Source organism: Mirounga angustirostris, unplaced genomic scaffold, assembly GCF_029215605.1.
Source record: "Mirounga angustirostris isolate CCGP_5_RB_7025 unplaced genomic scaffold, mMirAng1.0.hap1 SCAF_4, whole genome shotgun sequence".
NCBI classification, from domain to species: Eukaryota; Metazoa; Chordata; class Mammalia; order Carnivora; family Phocidae; genus Mirounga; species Mirounga angustirostris.
In genome coordinates, this window is record NW_026991712.1 from 169,102,266 (window position 1) to 169,123,708 (window position 21,443).

Genomic DNA, 21,443 nt, shown 5'->3' on the forward strand with positions numbered 1-21,443 from the left:
CTGCCCCTCCCCCCTGCTCATGCTCTCTCTCTCTCTCTCAAATAAATAAAATCTTTAAAAAGCTAAAAAAAAAAAAAAAAGGAAACATTTGGCAAAGGCATTCAATAATGAGACCTGGAGAACTGAAGACATATTGTCTCTGGTTTTTTCTTTTGTTTTTTTTTTTAAAGATTTTTATTTATGGGCGCCTGGGTGGCTCAGTCGTTAGGCATCTGCCTTCGGCTCGGGTCATGATCCCAGGGTCCTGGGATCGAGTCCCGCATCGAGCTCCCTGCTCGGCGGGGGGCCTGTTTCTCCCTCTCCCATTCCCCCTGCTTGTGTTCCTGCTCTTGCCGTCTCTCTGTCAAATAAATAAATAAAATCTTTAAAAAAAAAAGATTTTATTTATTTATTTGTCAGAGAGAGAGAGAGCACAAGCAGGGGGAGCAGCAGAGGGAGAGGGAGAAGCAGGCTCCTCACCGAGCAAGGAGCCCGATGTGGGACTCGATCCCAGGACCCAGGGATCATGACCTGAGCCGAAGGCAGCCGCTTAACGACTGAGCCACCCAGGCGTCCCTGGTCTCTGTTTTTATGGCAGAGGAAACTTGAGGGTCAGTGAAATTAATCAACCCTCCCCCCAACCCAGGGATAGTAAGTGGCTAAGTCAGGACCAGAATCCAAGTTTTCTATTCCAATCTGTTTTGTTCTCTCACGCCTTCTCAAGTGACATTAGAAGGAAGATCAAGTAGATAGAACGCCACAAAAATGAAAAGGGTAAAGGGAAAGGGAATGTGGAGTTAATCAGTGGAGGCTTCCTGGAGGAGACCCAGTTTTCATTTTATGACAGCAGTGTTTAGAGGAAGTGGGAAGCCAACAGAAGAGGTCTTGGTTCTTAGTCATAATGTGGTTTCCCTGATATGCTTACTAGAGTTCCCAGTGCCCAGAGAAGCTAAGAAGCTTGACCAAGATCACACAGCTACTAAATGGTGCTGGTACAATGTGGAGGTCACAGCTAACCCTTTTGAGCTGGTTCTGTCTCCTTGGTGCTGGAGAAGTGATGAGAAGCCCGGAAGCATAATGTGGATGGGCAGGGGACACAGGGGGTTCCCAGAGATTCTCAAAAGCCTCCCTCTGTGACAGGGGGAGCCCCGTAGTGGGAAAAGCAACAGGGTGAAATGCTGAGGCCTCGGGGTCAGGGGGACCCTGGTTGGAATCCCGGCTCCACCTGTGTGGCCTCAGCAATGTCACTTTACCCCTGGGTCTAAATTCTCTTGAAAATTCAGAAAAATGGCCTCCAAATACCCAGCACAAGGCTTAGTGAGAAAAATAACATGGCCATTATTCTTCCACAATGCCAGGCCAGCCACAGATGGGTGGCAGGGCCGGGCACCCAAGGGACAGAATAGACTTTAATGCCAACCACTCCCCACCCTGCGGTCACTGGACGCCAAGTGCCCAGCAGGGGAGGGGGCAGCAGGTCAGGTCCGTGATGCAACCACAGCTCGCTGCTGATGCTTAGAGATGAACCATGACCCTTGCAAATGGAAAAACAGCCCATTAACAAGAAGTACAAAACAAAACCTCAGTGAACTTTTATTTTTCATCATACAGAAGTTGTAGCAAAGCCAAAGATTTCTGCACTTGGAACACTAAATCCCCCTCCCTACCCACCCCGGAGGGACATTTACAGGGTCATCATGTCCCTTCTAGAATCCAAACCCCAATGCTGGGGCCTCTTCCCTCCTGCCCAGCTTCATCGCAGGGAGGGCTCTGAGGCCCGCAGGGGGTGCCCGTCGCTTCCCCATGCCTGCACGGGTGTGAAATGTGGCACGCTGACCAGGCTCCTCTCCTGCCCCTCTCCAGAGAACAGGGTCAGAAACAGCAACAGCATGACCCCTGCCTTTCTTCAGTCACCTCCAAACTGGTCAGAGGGGACACACACGGTCAGAAGAAGGGCAAGGGACATCATCATTCACAGCTTATTTGCTACAGAAAGTGCCTGGGATGGGTCCTTGGCTGCTTCTGCCTCCAAGCAATCCACCTAAAATCGAAGGGGGGGGATGGAAACGGGGGTGGGGGTGGGGTGGGGGGCTGTCCTGGGAAGGCGGCAGGGGAGAGACGGCCTGCAAGGCTGGGCTATCCCTACAGGCCTTTGAGATTCTGCAAGATGTGCAGTTTGTTGCTGGCAGGTTGGCCTGAGAGGCCGGGAGTAGACTGAGGCATCACAGAAGGTCTCAGCCCGCAGTCCGCAACTATCTGTGTGGAGGTCGAAGAGGTTGGGCAAGTAGCCATGGTCCCCTGGCCAGTTTGGGCACAACCCAAACAAGAACCCTGGGGTCTCCTGACTCTCCCCGAGCCCCTGCCTCTGAAGCCACCCAGAAAGGCTCACTTGATGGGAAAGGTGTGTGGCGGCGCCGTGGGGGATAGGAGAGTGGGGTGCCAGCCTCTGCAGGGCTGGAGCAGCTCCGGCGAGAACAGACTTCTCCCTGTCCTCCCCTCAGGCATTGACTGTGGCTATTGAGGTGAGGTCCTGAAGAACCTCTCCCATAAAGAACCAAAATACAGAGAACTGGTAATACTCCCTCCTCTTCAGAAGACAAGGGGACCCACAGACACCCCAAACTCTCTAGGAATAATCTACTTCTTTGATGTGCTCGGTATCTCTTCTGGGGCCTCCCCCCACCAGGCAGGGGAGAAATGGGTAAGAGGGTGAAGGGGAAGTCAAAGGAGCTAAACCAGGATTAGGGCAACCAGGGCAAAGGGGCCTTCGGGCTGCCTGACAGAACAGGCTTTCGGGGAGCGGAACACACAGACCAGCTGTGACACGGACTTTCACACTGATGGGGGAAGGTAGTGAGATCTGGGAGCGAGGGAGGAGGAGGAAAGGCAAAGCTGCTTGGAGTGTCAGTCCTTGGAGGTCCCTGCCCCTCTCCTTCGCGGCCAGCCAGGGACTTCCCAGTCCAGGAAGGCCCAGTACTGGTGATGCCTGCCGCCCAGCCTGCTGGCACATGAATCTGAGCTCAGCTCATTTCCCATCCTGTGCCCTCTGCCTCTGGGGTCAGGGGCAGGAAGGAGGGCACGGTCCCTGGGGATCTGCTAGTCCTCTTCCAGCTCCCAGGGGCAGAACTGAGATCCCAGAGTCAGTGCAATGATCCTGTCCATTCCAGTGAGAGAAAAGGAGGGTACGGCTCAGGGGCTGCACGTCACACACAAGCCCACCTCCAGAGCGGGCTGGGAGGGCCTGGGACAGAAAGGGATCGGGGTCTGTCTCCAGACAGAGAAGTCCTTGCAGGGAGGAGGATGCCCCCAGGGGCAGCTGCTCCGGGCCTAGATCCTGCTCGCAGTCAGGTCATATAGCGGGTGATGGCGCGGAGGGCGTAGAGCAGGGCGGCCTGCATGCGGGCCTCCAGCAGCAGCAAGTTCACGTGGACCTGGGGCACAGACAAGGACCTGTTGGCGACTGATGTCACTCCTGGCCATCCCCATCCTTCCCAGGCCGCCAGATTCCCGGACCACTCGCCTCATCCTTCTCTCCCATACAGACGCCCTGACCGTTCCTAAGGCTCTGAGCCCTTCGGTGCAATGGCAGCTCAGGAAATTTCAAACCCATTCGTTCCTGACTAATCTCTTTATCTCACAAAACTAAAAACAAGAGCTGACCCTGGGCACTCATGTTCTCATTTCACCCTCCCGGCAACCTTGAATGCAGGCAGTGTTTGCTCTCATTGGAAAGGTAACAAGCTCAGGGGGCAAAGTGACTTGCCCAAGGTCACCATGCTACTGAGTGATCGTGTTTGGATTTGAACCCAGGTCCTTCTGGCTGCCTGCTGAGGATTTGAACCCAGGTCCTTCTGGCTGCCTGCTGAGGACCCTGTGAGGCACACTCCCATTTTACAGGTGAGTAAACGGAGTCGGAAATCACACAGTGGAGTAGGACTTGAACCCAGGATGGTACACCCAAGTGTCCCAAGTGGCAGAAGACTCAGTCTGGGATACCACACTGGGTCCTGACCCCCTCCTCCCCCAAGGGCTATACCTTCTCTGAGTGGCGGAAGTGCCTCCAGAAGAGGTTGTACATTCTTCGCGTGGTCTTCTCAGGATAGCAGGCCACCGTCTTGATATAGACCTTGAGGTTCCGTTCCAGGAGCTGGTTCACCTCCCCATAGTCATAGTCATCATATCTGGATGGGAAGGCCCCGAGAGCATCACTCTCCAAGTGACTCCTCTCCCCTACCCCCACCCTACAGAAGGAGGAACAGAGTGTGGCAAGAAAAAGCAGAAAGTAGGAAGCAAGTAGGAGCTTGGTTCCTCTTAGAAAAATAGCTGATGTCATACATCGCAGGCCACTAGATTGGCCAGGGACCACTCCAAAGAATGCAGAGAATGAGCATGCTGTATTGAGTACCAGCCACGTGCTGTGTGGACAAGTACTCATGGATCCTCAGAAGTACTAGATATGCTGTCTACAGAACTATTATACATAATACACCGCTTTCATCAGCCCCATTATTTTATAGTTGAAAGGGAGATTCAGAGAAGTGAAATCACTTGTCCTGGGAATGGAATTCAAACCCAGCTCTGCCCAGCTCCAAGGTCATATTCATTATAGTAAAGGCCATGGAAAAGAAAGAGAGAAAGGGAAAAAGTGAGTACCACTCATTTCACGGATGGGCAAACTAAGGCCCGGAGAAGGCAATTAACTTGCTCAAAGTCAAAGAGCAAGTTGGTGACAGGTCTAGAAGCCACTTTGTCACTCTCCAGTCCAGTGAGCCAGTGAATCATCACAGATTGGTGTGGATGGGGAAGACTGGTTGAAAACCAGAGGACAGACTCAGTAGACAAAGGCACAGGAGCGAGGACCATGTTGGAGAACAGGGGGCCTGGATCTGGGAGCTGGGCAGAAGCAGCCTGGGCCACACTCTAGGATGCCTGTCCCTCCTCCAGCCCCCTGGGACTGGGAAACTATCAATGACCTGCAAGAGGATGCCCAATTAAGCACAACCGAATCCACTCAGTGAAATAGAATTTACAGCTAGTAATACAGAAACATGCATTTTCTACAGGGAACATGGACCTTTCTAAAAATTTGGGTTTTTTTTTTTTTTTTTTTTTGGATGCTTGGAGTAAACCATTGAATGAGAAAAGCCAGATCACATGTTCATTAAAATATGTGCACATTTGATTAAATGAGTAAGATAAGTGAAATGAGGAGGGAGAAAATTTTGTGTTTGTAAAATTGTCTTTTTTGGTTATTTGTGTGAGCAAAAAAGGAGAGAAATACTTGACAATAATAAGAGCAGACGGGATCACAGATATCTTTATTTTCTTCTTTCTGTTATTCCTGTTTCCTAAATTTACTATAAATCTAGCTGTTTCTCTTTAGAAACATCAAACATACTTTTTTTTTTTTTAAGATTTTATTTATTTATTTGACAGAGAGAGACAGAGCGAGAGAGGGAACACAAGCAGGGGGAGTCGGGGAGGGAGAAGCAGGCTTCCCGCAGAGCAGGGAGCCCGATGCGGGGCTCGATCCCAAGACCCTGAGATCATGACCTGAGCAAAAGGCAGATGTTTAACAACTGAGCCACCCAGGTGCCCCCACACATACATTTTTAAAAATGTAATAACCATTATAACTCCAACTACACAAAAGCAACTACATTAGAAAGAAGAAAAGCAATGGAGAGAGAATGTGGATGTGGTTGTGAAGTAGCTGAATTTGGAGAAAAGTTTTTTGGTTCCTTAATTCTTTGACTTTCCCACAATGTTATCAGAGTGAGATTTATTCAAATAAAAAAAAAAAATTGGTCTGGGGCACCTCGGTGGCTCAGTCAGTTAAGTGTCCGACTCTTGATCTCAGCTCACCTCTTGATCTCAGGGTTGTGGGTTCAAGCCCTGCATTGGGCTCCACCCTGGGTATGGAGCCTACTTAAAAAAATAAATTAAAAAATATATAAATATAAATATATATATTTATATAAATATAAATAAATAGGGCGCCTGGGTGGCTCAGTTGGTTGGGCGACTGCCTTTGGCTCAGGTCATGATCCTGGAGTTCCGGGATCTAGTCCCACATCGGGCTCCCTGCTCGGTGGGGAGTCTCCTTCTCCCTCTGACCCTCCTCCCTCTCATGCTCTCTGTCTCTCATTCTCTCTCACACAAATAAATAAAATCTTAAAAATAAATAAATAAATAAATAAATAAATAAATGGGGGGGCGCCTTGGCAGCTCAGTCACTTAAGCCTCCAACTCTTGATTTTGGCTCAGGTCATGATCTCAGGGTTGTGGGATTGAACCCCAGATTGGGTTTATGTTGGGCATGGAGGCTGCTTAAGTTTCTCTCTCTACCCTTCCCTGCCCTCTAAAAAATAAATTAAAAAAAAATTAAAATTAAAAAAATTTTAAAAAATTGGTCTGTGTATATTCTTTTTTTTAATTTTTTTTAAAGATTTTATTTATTTATTTGAGAGAGAGAGAATGAGAGAGAGAGAGAGCATGAGGGGGGGAGGGTCAGAGGGAGAAGCAAACTCCTCGCTGAGCAAGGAGCCCGATGTGGGACTCGATCCCGGGACTCCAGGATCATGACCTGAGCCGAAGGCAGTCGCTTAACCAACTGAGCCACCCAGGCGCCCTGGTCTGTGTATATTCTTGACAAGTAATTTCACACCTGCGGCTCTTCTACAAGGACTTAGTGTAAGGCTAGTCAGTGCATATGGTGTTTTTAATAGTGAAAAACTATGAACTATCTACACACCCAACTATTGGGAAGTGGTTGAATTAGATTACATCCATAACGGAACACCATGCAGTGGTTAAAAAGCATAAAAGAGGGGCGTCTGAGTGGTTCAGTTAGTTAAGCATCTGCCTTCGGCTCAGGTCATGATCCTGGGGTCCTGGGATCGAGTCCCACATCGGGCTCCCCGCTCAGCAGGGAACCTACTTCTTTCTTTGCCCCTGCCCTCCCCCTCCTTGTGCTCTCTGTCTTGTTTACTCCCTCTCTAAAATAAATAAATAAAATCTTAAATTTAAAAAAAGCATAAAAGATCTAATCATACTGACAAGGAAGGCAGATCACAATAGATTATTAGGTGAAAAAAAGCAAGTTGTAGAATATATCAAGCATACTTCCATTAATTTAAAAAATCTACTTAGGTAACAAGACGAAAATGTAATTATCACACACTATCCAGAGATAACCATTATAAATTAACATTTTAGTGTGTAGCCTTCCACACATTTTCCATGCATGCACACATTTTTAGCAAAAAAAAGGGGGGAACAAAAGGAAGATCCCGGTTGGTAACCAGCTTTCTTTTTTCTCAACACATTTTGAACACTTTCTTTCTTTTTTTTTTTTTTAAAGATTTTATTTATTTGAGAGAGAGAATGAGAGACAGCACAAGAGGGAAGAGGGTCAGAGGGAGAAGCAGACCCCGCGCTGAGCAGGGAGCCCGATGCGGGACTCGATCCCGGGACTCCAGGATCATGACCTGAGCCGAAGGCAGTCGCTTAACCAACTGAGCCACCCAGGCGCCCTTGAACACTTTCTTATAGCAATATAAAGAGACCATTATTATAATTTGTAATAGCTGTATATTTTTTCACTGAGTGGATTTAACGTTATTTAAAGTCTCCTACCGATGGGCATTTATGTTGTCCTTATTTGTTTAAGAGAAGAACTCCTACTTGGAATGGAAATACATACTCTCTTTTCCCCTCTCTCTTTCTCTCTGTAGGTATCTCCACAGTTATCTCTAGGGGGTAGGAGTAAAGAGTTTCATTTACAAGGGTTAAACAGCAGCATATCTATTATCTTTTATAATCAGCAGCAAAATGAATTTGCTTTGAAAAATAGTACAGGCAGGAAGAAGGGAAAAGAAAAAATGAAATAGAAGAGGAAACAGCTATGAGCTCAGACTGAGGACTGGTGCACATATGCACTGGAGGAGGGGCTGTACTCACCTGATACCGAAGACACAGTGGATGTAGTTCCAGATGGCCCTGCGGAGCACAGAGGTGTCTACTCCACTGTGCATGGCCATGGTGTTGTAGGTAAGGCTACAGGCTGCCTGGAACTTTTCATCCAGCAGCTGCCCACCCTCAGGGTAAAGCCGCTGGATCAGTGAATAGCCATGGTCTTCCCAGGTATAATCCTGAGAAACGTGGGAAGGCGTCAGAGAGTAGAATCTTCGGGGCCCACGTCTGGCCATAGGGACCCCATCCTCTGGCGTACAACTTTGCTCTCCATAGTGTGTCTTTCCAGCCCCACAAATCTAACCTGCTGCTTGGCTGGGGCCGAAGAAGCCAAGGAGAATGTACCTTGGTGATTTTCTCCCTGTGATCAGGATCCCCTGAGCTTAGGGCACAGATGGGTCCTGTTATGATCTAGGGTCTCCCATTTCCCTCGTGGAATCTTGAGGGAGAAGGTGCCCGACTCTCTAACCACTCAAACCATCCACCCCCTGCTTGTCTGTAAACTCAGAGCAATGCCAAGAATAGCCTGGAGAGCCTACCTGGGCACGGAAGGTGGGGGGCGCTTCAGCCCCTCGCCGGGTGAAGTCCTCATATCCAAAAGTGGGGTCCTCCACAAAGCATAGCATGTCTGGGTGTGGAGAGGTCTCCAGGATGTCAGCTAAGGATGTCAGAAAGAGGCCACCGTGAGGCCAAGGCACGGAGTATAGGGCATCTACTCTTGATTAATCAATAGGTGGCTGGGGGGAGATGAGGCAGGCCCATGGACTTGGGGGATAAGTCCCCCGGTAATATTAGCAACCCTACAACAGTAGTCCTTTATGGAGCCACTTACTCTGTGCTAAGAGCTTTGCTTCCATTGTCCCATTTACCCCACAAACCAATCCTTCACATGGGAGGAGACGGATGCCCTGAGATAGGAAGTAATCAGGGGTCGCATTGCCAGAAGGGCTGACAGGTCACGATTCAAACCCAGGTCTGACCCTAAAGCCCATGCTCGGAACCTCTTAGAAGTGGCTGAGACAGGGCGCCTGGGTGGCTCCGTCGTTAAGCGTCTGCCTTCGGCTCAGGTCATGATCCCAGGGTCCTGGGATCGAGCCCCGCATCGGGCTCCCTGCTCGGCGGGAAGCCTGCTTCCCCCTCTCCCACTCCCCCTGCTTGTGTTCCCTCTCTCGCTGTGTCTCTCTCTGTCAAATAAATAAATAAAATTAAAAAAAAAAGAAGTGGTTGAGACAGGGCTGCCTCCAACATACAAGAGGCGCCGTGCACGGAGATGCCTTCTCCCCAGTAGAGATGGTGTAGGAAGGGGGCAGTCCCTGGACCCTGGATGCCTATGGGCCTGTACCTGAGGGAGTCACCAGAAGGCTCTCGGACTTCTCCAGCTCAAAGCGGCTCTCCATCTCCTCCTGGGACGCTCCCTCGTCCCGTAACAGGCTCTCCTGCAGCTGCCGCATGCGTTCCATCAAAGCTTCCACGTCCCGGGCAGCCTGAAAGCCCTGGAGGAGGGACCCAGCGGTGATGGTTTACTCCTCGGCCCCGGAAACTCCACACAGCCTTCCCACAAGCCAGGCCTTCCCGAGTGACTGCAAAGGCCTACTGCTCCTGCGGCAGTCTCTGTGCTGTGGGCAGCTCGCGTGGTCTGTGTTTTCCAAAACGAAGTTTAAGAAGCTATGGGACAGGGACGCCTGGGTGGCTCAGTCGGTTGAGCGTCTGCCTTCGGCTCAGGTCATGATCCCAGGGTCCTGGGATCGAGCCCCGCATCGGGCTCCCTGCTCCGCGGGGAGCCTGCTTCTCCCTCTGCCTCTGTCTCTCTCTCTCTGTCTCTCATGAATAAATAAATAAAATCTTTAAAAAAAAAAAAAAAAAAAAGAAGCTATGGGACAGGCATGTCTTCTCTGAACATCAACTTCTCTCACAGGAAAGGGATTGTTATAGTATCTATAATTTTATATTAAAACAAACAAGACCACCTTATAGAGTAAGAGGCAAACTTTGTAAAGTGCTAATACCCAGGAGACCTTAAGCCTATGACGCAACATGCTGAAGAGCCCACCACGCGGTTATTTCATTTAATCCTCACAACCACTATGAAGTAGGGGTTTTCAGCCTCATTTCACAGATGAGCAAACTGAATCTCAGAGTCAACTAACTTTTCTGAGGCCTCTCAGTGTGAGATAGGGAAGCCCTGGCTTCCATCCAAGGACCAGAGGCCATGCTTGGTTCCTCTCCCCACAAGACCCAGGCCCATGACTTACCCCAGAGTGGTTCATTGGGTCCCTGCTGGGAGGGCTACTCTGCTCACTGGGGGGTGAAGGTGCCTGGGGGGCAGGGCTGCCCTCCGAGTCCCCCTCAGGGAGGATGCCACAGCCAAACACGAAGGAGGCCAGTGAGTGGCAGTGGGTGAGCAGGACCAGGGCCTGGATGAGCTCGGCCAGAGACCAGCTGTGCTCGCCTGTCTTCAGCAAGGCCTAGAGAGGAAAGAAGGCCAGACTTGCTCAGTGCCTGGCCCTGGGCTGATTGCCTGACATGCCCCAGCCCAGCCCCTGTGCTCCCTGTGCCTCTCTGCCCTTGGCACCTGGATGTGCTCCTTGGTGATGAGCCACGGCCGGTGTGCCAGCAGCTTGTTGATCTCACTGAGCTTGCGGAGCTTCTCCGGGGCCCGATGGAGACCAAGCAGCCACTCTGGGTCACCGCCAGTCTGCAGAAACTCAGCCATGTGGGAACCCACCAGGTAGGAACACTGGTGGCGGGCGGCAGCCTGTGGAGGGGGTGGACAGAGCCTTGTTCAGGGCGGAAGACCCACGGACGGAGAAATCGCAGGCCTCACTGTTGCCAGGGAGGCAGGACACTTAGGTCCTAACCCAGCTCCGCTAGTTTGCTGTCCTCCTTGGGCAGGTCACCTGACTCTTTTGTGCCTCAGTTTCCTGATTCTGACTAAAAATGCCTCTCTGGGGCGCCTGGGTGGCTCAGTTGCATTAAGCATCCAACTCTTGATATCAGTTCAGGTCTTGATCTATCTCAGGGTCGTGAGTTCAAGCCCCGCATTGGGCTCTATCCTGGGTGTGGAGCCTACTTAATTAAAAAAAAAAAAGCTTCTCTTCAGAATCCAAAATTCTGTGGATGATCAGATAAAGTTAGGGCTTTCCTCTGCTCTGGGTGGCCTCTCCTCCTGGCCTATGAAATGAATTCAGGAAGCACCCAGCAAAGAGATCTAAAGACCAAATTCCCCCATGTGGCCAACCCTACAAGAGTTGGGCTCAGACAGGCTCACCATGATGGCAATGTAGTGGCGCCAGGAGCTGGCCAGGGGCCCATCCGTGTGCAGCAGGAGGTAGTGCAGGCGCCAAAAGCAGCTAAGGTAGTCAGGGTGGAGGCCCATCACCACCGCCAGGTTGTCCACCCGGCCCGAGGACATCAGTGCCTCCAGCCGCAGGTGCTGCTCCAGGCTCTCCGCGCCCTCCTGAAGGACCTGCCAGGCAAAGGTGAGAGGGTGGGTTCCCGTCCTGCACGCCACGCCAAAGAGATCGACGTATTGATTGCGTTGGGACTATAATAGCCAAGAAACTAAAAATGACCACCATGTCCAAAAAAGGGAAAATAGGGGAGGAAAAGATAATTCATTACGTGATTTCCTCGCTCAAGATTACAGATCTGGCAAGTGACAGAACGTGGATTCAAAATCAGATTAGCACCAAAGCCTATTTATTTCCTTCATTATAAAAGAGGACCGCTTATTTACAAATGAAAAAATAAAATACAAGAACAATACTTGAGTTGAAAATTCCGGGCTAGATATAAATAATCAGCAGGTGGTTGTTTGCTTTCCATTTACAAAGGGTGGAGAAGGAACTGGGGGAGGGGGGGTAGGTTAGACATTTGTTAACAGCTCATTAACTACTTGGCTACACATTTAGGAGAGCAAACAGGACGACAAAACATTTGTTTTTGTTCACTGAAGGCCAAAGAAATAGGAGGAATCTATTATTTTAAAATCTTTCTGCGCATGGATTTTGAAGGTATCCCCACCTCCACCAAACCCACGCTAGAATGTCAGCTCCGCGATGGCAAGGATTTGTGTCTGTCTTGTTCTCTGCTGTATCCCAGCACCTACAACAGTGCCTGACATAGATTAATCATTCAGTCGATGTCTGTTAAATAAATGAATGAATGATCTGACTCAGTGGATGAATGATACCTCTTGTATTAAGTGACAAAAATAAACAATATGACAACAACCCCCTCCCCCAAATGTCGTAAACTATGACCTTGGTTCATATGACAGAAAGTCCAAGAAACAGTGATAAACGGTTAAGCAACAGTGATTACCTCTGTGGGAGGTGAGATTACAGGAGACTCGAGCTGAGACATTAAGAATTTTCTTATAATGAATATTACTTTTGAAGTTGAAAAAAAATGTCATATATGTATAGTCAAGGAAGATCAGTTAATACAGGTAGTTCTCTCTTTTTTTTTTTTTTTAAGATTTATTTATTTATTTGAGAGAGCGAGAATGAGAGAGCGAGAGAGAGAGAGCACATGAGTGGGGGAGGGTCAGAGGGAGAAGCAGACTCCCCGCCGAGCAGGGAGCCTGATGCGGGACTCCATCCAGGGACTCCGGGATCATGACCTGAGCCGAAGGCAGTCGCTTAACCAACTGAGCCACCCGGGCGCCCGAGATAGTTCTCTCTTCTTAAAGAAGACCAGGCCTTGTTCTGGGAACCAAAAGTTTGTTCATTACCTGGCTGTGTCATCACTTTATCTCTTTGAGCCTGTTTCTTCCCAGCAACGTGGGGTTGATATGCATGCTTCACAGAGTTGTTTGTGGGTTTAAATGAGTCAGGACCCTGAAGCTGCTATTTCAAGAGACAGGAAAAGACCCCCATCCACACAATGTCCCATGTCCTTTCTTCCCAGGGACCAAGAATTCCTAACCCCTTCCAAGCTTACCTCCTCGACCGGGATGAAGGCACTGGGCCCTCGAGGGCCTCGCCGAACCCGGCTTTCCCTCTGCTCCTAGAAGGAAACACATCATGGTTATTGGAGGTAAAAGGGAGGACTAGGAGTATAGTTCTCTCTCCAGCTTTCTCCTTATACCCAATGGGCCGCACTGAACTTTTAAAACCACCCTTTTGGGGCGCCTGGGTGGCTCAGTCGTTAAGTGTCTGCCTTCGGCTCAGGTCATGATCCCAGAGTCCTGGGATCGAGCCCCACATTGGGCTCCCTGCTCTGCGGGAAGCCTGCTTCTCCCTCTCCCACTCCCCCTGCTTGTGTTCCCTCTCTCGCTGTGTCTCTCTCTGTCAAATAAATAAATAAAATCTTAAAAAAAAAAAAATTTTTTTTTTTTTAAACCACCCTTTTGGTACACCCCGCATGGAGGAGTCAGGTGGGAGATATACACCTGTTGGCAGGTGGAGAAAGGGTAAGCAAGAAAGAGGGCTCACCCCACAGGCTGAGTTCTTCAGGGACTGGGCAGGGACCCAGGAACCCCAGGGGCATGGGGAAGGGAAATACACAGCTACCATGGTGCACACCTCTCTAGGAGGCCACCATTTTAGCAGCCCTGGAGATCCCATACAAGAGACCCCCTCATTTGCATCCTGCAGCCAGGTTAGCAAGTACCTTAGATTTCTATGATACGGCCTCAACTGCTCTCCACTTGTCACTTCTTCATCTCTCCCACCACCACCACCTCACAGACTATAACCATCTCTTGTCTGGACCGCCACCCACAGCCTCACCAATGGTCTCCCTCCCTCCCCTACCCTGTCCTCTCCTACCGATCCTCTCCTAGATTAACAAAACAAATGAATAAGGAAACCATCCTCCCTGAACTACACCTCTAGAACTAGAAGCACATGCAGTGAGTCCATGACACTGGTGACTTCTAGGAGGGCAAATTTCTGCAGCCAAACGAAATTTTCTCAAGTGCAAATCTGATCAACTGGCTTAAAACCCCGCCTCTAGCTCCCATAGCCTTCCAGGCAAATCAGTGGTCCAGTGCTACTGTTCTCCCACTGGTCACTCCTTTTGCAAAACTAACTCATTGTCTTCCAGGGTCTGGGAACCTTCTTCTGACCCTCAGCTGTGACCCTACAATTCCTGGTGCTTTTGCTTCTGAAAACATTGTGTTGTAATTGCCTTGTGCCAGATCACATTTTGTGGAGAGCAGGGCCAGGTCACTCACACCAACCTGTGAATCAAGAAAGCAGAGAAAGCAGAGCAGAGTGGAGGGAAGGCTGACAGAAGCCACTATTCTGATGCCATGTTTTGGAGGAGCCTCTTCGGAAACCATCAGTCATGTACTCACTAAATCTGCTCCTAGTCTGAGAGGTGGGGTTCAGAGAGGATGTTTTATTTATTCATTTGTTTTGGTAACTGGGAGGGGGCTCTCAGTACTGGCCTTGGAAACAGCTTACCCAAACCAGAGTCATGCCCTCACTGGACAGAGACAGCATCCCCTTAACTCTCCCCTCCTCATTGGAAACCAGACTGAGTATCAATCCCTAGGGACTAAAGATTGTAATTGAACCTTCCTTCTCAGATGGCCAAAGACCCCTGAGGGAGGCAGAACTCTGGGACTCTCAAAGACCACACAAAAAAGAACATATGGGATCTGGACGTCCCAGGTCCGAGTACCAATTTTGCTACTTACTTGCTGTGTGACTTTGAGAAAGTGACCTAGACTCTCTGGGCCTTAATCTTGGACAAAGAAGGTAGCTGGGCTAATTGCTTAGGCCCCTTTCAGCCCACACTTCTGGAAGTTACCAGGCCAGGCCGGTCCAAGTCCAGCACAGAAATCCCAGCAATCTCTAAGTACTCTTTCAGCTTCCCTCCTCCCTCACCAAAGAAAAAAAGCCTAACAGCTCTGTCTAGTAGGAGATAAGGACTGCTGACTCCACAATCTGGGCCTCTCCCTCGGGGGACCTGAGGACAGATAGAAAACCATAGCCTGGGGAGGGGGGAGAGGGCTGGGGGAGGGGGGCCTGGAGGGCCCCCCCCCGGGTGCTGGGGAGGTACAGGGAACAGCCCTGGGAACCCCTTCTTACTCTAAAATTTGCCCCAAGACCTGTCAAAGCAAGGAACTGATACCTGTGGGTCTTTAGGTGGTAAATCTGGACCCACCATTTTCAGTCGTGATGATGATGGTGATGGTGACAGCCACGATAATTATAGAGTACATTTAAAAGATACGAGCTCTTGGCCCAGAATACCTGGGCTCATGTGACAACTCCACCACCTATTATCTGCTAGTTATGGGAGCCTCAGTTTCCCTATCAAATAATGGGGATAGTACTACCCACTCTCACTGGGCAGTCATGAGGATTTAATGAGATAATGCCCTACAGCCTTTACCTCAGTACCTCTATCACCAGAAGCACTTAATAAAAGTCAGCAGTCAGCGATCATTAACTCGGTGTAATTTCAAACAAGGGTTTTTCAGCTGGACCAGTACAAAGCCCCTTTGAAAAGCTTTTAAAAAGATGCCAATGCCAAGGTCCCACCTCCAGCAATTCTAATTTAATTGGGTGGGGCCCAGCATAATTTACAGCCAAGGTGGAGGGCCACTGTTTCACACCCTTTATTGATCATTTTCTCAAGTATAAGGCACTGTGCTAAGTGCTTTCCAGGTGGAAACTGAATTAATTTGTTCATTCAACAAATATTTTTGATGACTACAACGCAGGCAGCTAGAGAACAGGAGTGAAAAGACAGGCTCAGCCTTCACAGAATTTATGATCTAAAGGAGAATGACAGATGATGAATAGGGTTTCAAAGCACAGATTGTATAAAGTAAATGAAATAGAGCGACAAGAGAGTGTATGACGGGGTGGGGATGCACCATATATTAGTCTGAGGAGACAAGGAAAGCTACTGGGGAGGTAACCTTTGTGTTGATATCTAAATATCAAACATCTAGAAGAGTTGATGAGAAGGCAGCAGGGCCCATAAAGATCTAGGGGACCAGCATTCCAGCCAAAGGGAACAGAAAACACAACATCCCGAAGGCAAGACCACGTAGATTCCAATCCAGAGCTCCAATACCCTGAAAGCATCTCTGACCCTGACACCCAGAACTGTAGGAGAAGCAGACAGGGCAGGGTCCCGCTGCCAAGGGATGATACCTCCAAATCAGCCCTCCCCTATTTCCTGGGGTAGGAAGTCATAATAACAATGGTAGGTAGCACCACTGATTACCATCAGCTAAGCATTTCGCTGCACTTATAGGTAGGATCTACTACTACTCCTAGGACTCCCATTTTACAGATGATGATTGAGTTTCAGCGAGGTCAAGTCAGGCTTTGCACCTGGGGTTCACCTGGGGTTCACCAGGAGTTCACCAGGAGCTCCTCCTCCTTGCCCCCGTTCCCTGAGATTCACTGCTCCCAGACATGGCACCTGCATACTGTGTTTTTCCTTACTTGGAGGGCACACACTGGATCTAGAGCTAGAGCTGTTCCCCCAGTAACACTGAAGTCAGAGGGCCCTCTCAGTGGCCACTGAGCGGGGAGGGCTTCAGGCAAGTTGTAAAAAGAGGATAATCACCCCTCAAGCTCAGTGCCTGGCGCCTAATTTAAACACTCGCTAAATGTTATTTTTTATATTAGCTCAGGCATTTGCACACAGGTTCCATCTACTCTTCATCAGTTTGGGGCTGGGGGTAGGGGTCTCTATGTTGCATCCAAGGAAGGATTAAGATTCCAAAGTTTAAGCACCAGCCGACAAGTGGCCAGCCTGAGATGTGAGCTCAGTTCCGTTTGGCTTCCAAGGGTTCTGTCCACCACCCACATCAGCCTCTCGGAGTAGCCCCAGTCTTTATTCTGGGTATCCTATCCAGAGCCTGCAACCCCCCAGGACTCAGCTACACACACCTATGAAGTCACTCTGCCAGCCGGGAAGGGGCAGAGACTCCCCATACCCCACTCCACGGGCAGTTGTCTGCAGAACTTACATACCTGCCTGAGTTTACACATGAGAGGGAGATGCTAAGCCCAAGCAGCCTCTTACCTCCAGCCTTGGAGGGAGGGGGTGTGAGTGGTGCCATGGGCTGGGCACGGGGCTAAGTGCTTTACACATATGATCTGGCTGCTTTCTCACAACTACCCTGAGGGAAATAGGGCTTATTGTTCCTTCTTCAGAGACCGCTCACTGAGGCTCTTTCTGAGTCCTGCTCCAGACTGCAGAGCTCAGATCTGGCTTCGAAGCACGCACAGGTCACAAGGGTCAGTTTGCCCAACAAGGGGCAAAGAGTTAGGAGCACTTCTTAGGTGCTAAGAACAGTGCTGGGGATGTGACCTACAGAATGTTTCTAGTCTAGCAAAGGAGACACACAACATGCGGATCACATGACTGTTACACTATCATTGGGATTAAAGCCCCAGCCACTGAGAAGAGGGACTGAAAGAGGGTATGCACAAGGGACTTTTCAGGTGGGGGAGGGAAAGCTTCCCTGAGGAAGTTATGTTTGAGGAAGTGATGCTAGAGCCCAAGAGGGCTCTAAATACATACTACCAGTCCTAGAGTGAAGTCCTAGAGTCTGTAGGCCTTGACCCCTCTAGGTTAAGGGCATGTGGTTAAGTGATGGGAGTTGAAGGGCTTGTACATTTGGGTGTCCCCTTGGGCATCAGGCTCTGTAAGTTCAGCGCCCTACTGTCTTCTAAGGATTCTGCTTAAAGCAGACATCTTCCCAAGGTCCTCTTTTTCTTGAGAGAGAAGAGTATGTGGAAAGGGTTCAGATATCACCATCTTTCCCTTGCTGCTGACAAGTGGCTTCCACCTAGAGGCCACTCCCTTAGAGCCTGCCCAGACCACCTGGGGCACTACTTCTCCCCAAGCCACTTCCCAGAGAGGGATGGGCCAACTCTCACCTCAGGCAAGAGGGACAGGTTCAGGCACCCCATTGTGACACACTCTGGGGAAAGGGAAATGACCACATTCTAATGATACCCAGCATCTCTGACTCAGTTACTATGTTCCAGGAGCTGTGCTTTAGCCTTCGCTTGTATTCTGTCATTTCTCCCAGCAATCCTGAGAGATACTAGCAAATCTCCATGGGAAGAAATTGCAGACGGGAGAAATGATCACTTGGCCAAGGTCATACAGCGAGTGAATGGGAGGGCTGGTATATGTGTTCTCAATAATAATACGACTCCCCCTAACCCCCACCAGAAAGGAATGGACTCTAAGTGACCTGGTTAAAGCCACTCAGCAGAGAAATGACAGGAGTGGGTTTCATTCTGCCACCTGGGGTTCTTAAACCATGACGGGGGGAGGGTAAACAAGCTCACAGAAAACCCAGGACACAAACCATCCACCGCTGGAGGTAGGACCCCTAGAAACCAAGCGGCTCAGAGGAGGGCAGCGATTTTCCCAGGGTCACACAGTTTAGGACTAGCACTTGTCGCACTCCCAGGCCCAGCAAGACACTTGCACCATGCTCCAGGCCTGGAAACTAAAACAAACAAAACTCTGTAGTGCCAAGCACACTAGGGATTCCTAGAGATGCCCAGGCCAAAGAATGAGCTACTTGGTCGGGCCAGTAAGGAAGTCTCTCCACAGCCCCTCCTAGGCCTCAATTTCCTCATTCTGGGAAATGGGGCTATAGTGTAGCTCCTATTTTGCTAGTTTAGTACTAAGGACTCAGAAAAGGCAAAACCCGGAGACCAGCATCTAGTAGGTGCTTGAGAAATGATAAGATGTTCATTTTGTCGGTGGTGGTTGTGATGGGAGTGGGGAGGAGGCAGGAGGTGTGTCAGATTAGGCCCAGCCCATTCCTAGCTTTACTGCAGAGTCCCTGCGAAACAAACTTCTGCGACCTCAGACCACTTAGTAGGGTGCAGCCTAATCCGCGCTTGCCTTCGGGAGCCCCGTGCAGGGTTCCTCCTCTTTTCACCCAGCTTCGGCCGCCGCGTACCCTGCAGCCAGCCAAGGCCCCGGAACGCCCGCGCTCCCCCGCTCCAAATCGGGGGTGCAGGTGTGGGGACGAGGTCGACCTTCACTGGCAAGTCCCGGGTGCCTCAATCCCCGCACTGGGAGATTGGAATGGGGACGTATCCTAGAAAGAGTCCTCCGCCCGCCAGCCCCAGCCTAGAGGAAGGGAATCTGCGGAAGGGGGCGGGGAGGAGGAGTGGTCGGGCCGCAGCGGCCGGGATTTGCCTGGACTTGAAGATTCTCTGGTCAAGAGCCCAAACCCAAGATAATCTCGAGAAGGCCCCCCTCTCATTGGCCAGGAGTCCGAGGGAGCCAGGGAAGGTTCCACAGCCCCGGGGGGAGGGGGAGGGGGCGGAGACGGCCGAGACAGCCAGTTGATGCAACCCCATTCCTAGGTTACGCGCTCCACTCCCCCCTCCCCGAGCCCCGGGCGTTGTGGAGGGGTGGGGGGTGCGCACAGACTCAGCTCGGGATAGCCCGAAGCTCGGCCGCAGCTCGGGGCTCAAGGGAAGAGCGGCGTCGCTCGGCCGCTGCTTACCTCTCCGGCCCCGGGGCCGCCGCCGCCACCGCCCGGGGCGAACGGCAGGTAGCCCTTCAGCTCTGCGCGGCACTCGGAGTCTGCAACGATCATGGTGTGTGCCAGGATCCGGCCACTGCTCGCCGGCGACCCGTGCACCCCAGGGGGTTTGGGACGGACGCACACAGGAAGCCGGGATTGGGGGCCGCTGGGGAGGTTCTAGAGCCCCGGGGTGTCTCTCGGGGTTCCAGAACGCTCCGAAAGCCCAGAACCCGCGAACAGCCGCTCCTCCGCTGGACTCTCCCCTCGGCCGGCTTCTGCAACGGTAAATGGCCTCAGGAGCCTGGGATTGGCCGCGGCCCAGGGGTTTTCACGGCCCGGAGTGCCTCGGAAGTCCGCAGTGGCCACGGCCGCTCGCCAACCCAGCCCTCTTCAGCATCCCCGCCGCGGAACTGCCAGCGCTCGCCCGGCTCTGACACCAGCAGCGCCACTCAGCCTGCTGCGGTCCCCGGGGGAGGGCGGGGACACAAAAGCCCCGCGCCGCAGCCAATCAGGTGCCTGTTTCCCGGGGAGGCGGGGGCGACACCGCCCCCTGGAGCCGACTGCTCGGCCAATCGGCACCGGGAAGCGCCCTGGAACTCTGGGAGCTGTAGTCAGCCCCGGATGAATGCTGCAAACTTTTGCAAAAGGGTTTAGTCAGATTGTTGGCAATATCAGCCTAGAGTGACAGCCAAGAGAGTCATTAGGGCTGCGTGATGAAACGGGACTTCACCGGGCTGGGCCGGAGAGCCGGGTGTGAAATCCCTCCCAAGTACGTTCTTCAGCTTTTCAGTTCCTGCAGGGACTGGTTAGGGTTAGGAGAGCTCGTGCTAATTACAGAGCTGAACCCCAGATATTTGAAGATTAGAGGGCACAGCCCTGTCCCCCTGGCCTCCGGGAGAGCTCCACCTTAAAACGTACCAGGCATGGGGAATCCATCTTAAATGTGGAGTCCCTGGAAAAGCCATTCATCGAAAGGTCCTTGGCAACGCCAAGGAACAATCCCTATGCTGCAGTTTCCTCTCTTTTGCTTCCTTGGGGCCTCCTCCAGTCCTATCTTCCAGCCCTGCCACTCCCTTTCTAGAAACTTTGAGACAAGGTGTTCTCCTGGGTCTTTTCTCACATCTCTCTCTGGCCACTCCTTCTCTGACTCCCTGGAACGTGGGTGTTCCCCAGTTTCTGTTTTTATCCCTCCTCTCTCCAGACACTCTGGCCCTCCCTGATCTCATCCATTTCCTGGGCTTCAGTGTTCCATTTGGGAGTAAGTTGCTTCCACCAGCACCTCAGCACCTCAAAGTGAATTCACCTCCTGTTCCCTTCCCACAGTCTCTTCCGTCAGTTTTTCTTTAGACCTTCACATTTTGTTTCCATCTAAAAGTCACTGTTTCCTCTGGATAGAGAATCCTGGGTGGGCTAGATGACCTCCAAATTTCCCTCTGAGACTTTCTGAGACTTACCATTCCAAGGATGACCCTCTGATGTGGTCTCCTGCCTCCAGCTCTTGGAAGAGGGAAATGAATTTCACCCTCTGCTGGGCAACAAAGGCACTTGGGCTGGGGCTCTATTATAACACCTATCCCACTCTACTTTGTATTGTAATTTTCTGTGTACATGTCTTATCTGACCCTCTTGATTATAAGCTCCTTGAGGGCAGGGTCCATGTCTTGACATCTTTGTCTCTGCCCTAGGCCACCAAGGGTGTCCTGCCAATCATATGCCCTTGGTGACTGAATCTTTCTTTGAACTGAATCCCCCTCTAAATTAGCATATGTCAGATTCAGATTTCATTGTTTTGAAGATTTTATTTATTTATTTTGAGAGAGAGAGCACGAGCGGGCGGGGAGGGGGGCAGAGGCAGAGGGAGAGAGAGAGAATCTCAAGCAGACTCTTTGCTGAGCGTGGAGCCTGATGTGGGGTTTGGCCCCACAACCCTGAGATCATGACCTGAGCTGAAATCGAGAGTCAGACACCCAACCAACTGAGCCACCCAGGCGCCCCCAGATTTCAT

At 50.8% G+C, this 21,443-nt stretch overlaps 1 protein-coding gene across 1 annotated transcript; it reads right to left on the reverse strand.

Moving 5' to 3' along the window:
* Positions 1 to 1,564: 1,564 nt before the first annotated feature.
* On the reverse strand, positions 1,565 to 19,909 carry SESN2 (sestrin 2). Its single transcript, XM_045898310.3, has 10 exons — positions 19,418 to 19,909; positions 12,898 to 12,963; positions 11,222 to 11,419; positions 10,526 to 10,708; positions 10,206 to 10,418; positions 9,296 to 9,446; positions 8,493 to 8,611; positions 7,942 to 8,132; positions 4,016 to 4,160; positions 1,565 to 3,410 (listed from the first exon to the last, which is right to left on the reverse strand). The coding sequence occupies exons 1-10, from the start codon at positions 19,508 to 19,510 to the stop codon at positions 3,324 to 3,326; spliced, it is 1,446 nt and encodes a 481-aa protein (XP_045754266.2). The 5' UTR covers positions 19,511 to 19,909; the 3' UTR covers positions 1,565 to 3,323.
* Positions 19,910 to 21,443: the final 1,534 nt, after the last annotated feature.

Excerpts from the sequence above, each read along its gene's own strand:
- SESN2 (XM_045898310.3), bottom strand. The coding sequence starts at position 19,510 with ATGATCGTTGCAGACTCCGAGTGCCGCGCAGAGCTGAAGGGCTACCTG. Across the intron at positions 9,447-10,205 it reads ACCCAATGAACCACTCTGGG|GGCTTTCAGGCTGCCCGGGA; the intron begins GTAAGTCATGGG and ends TCCCTCCTCCAG. Across the intron at positions 8,612-9,295 it reads CCTTCTGGTGACTCCCTCAG|CTGACATCCTGGAGACCTCT; the intron begins GTACAGGCCCAT and ends TGACATCCTTAG.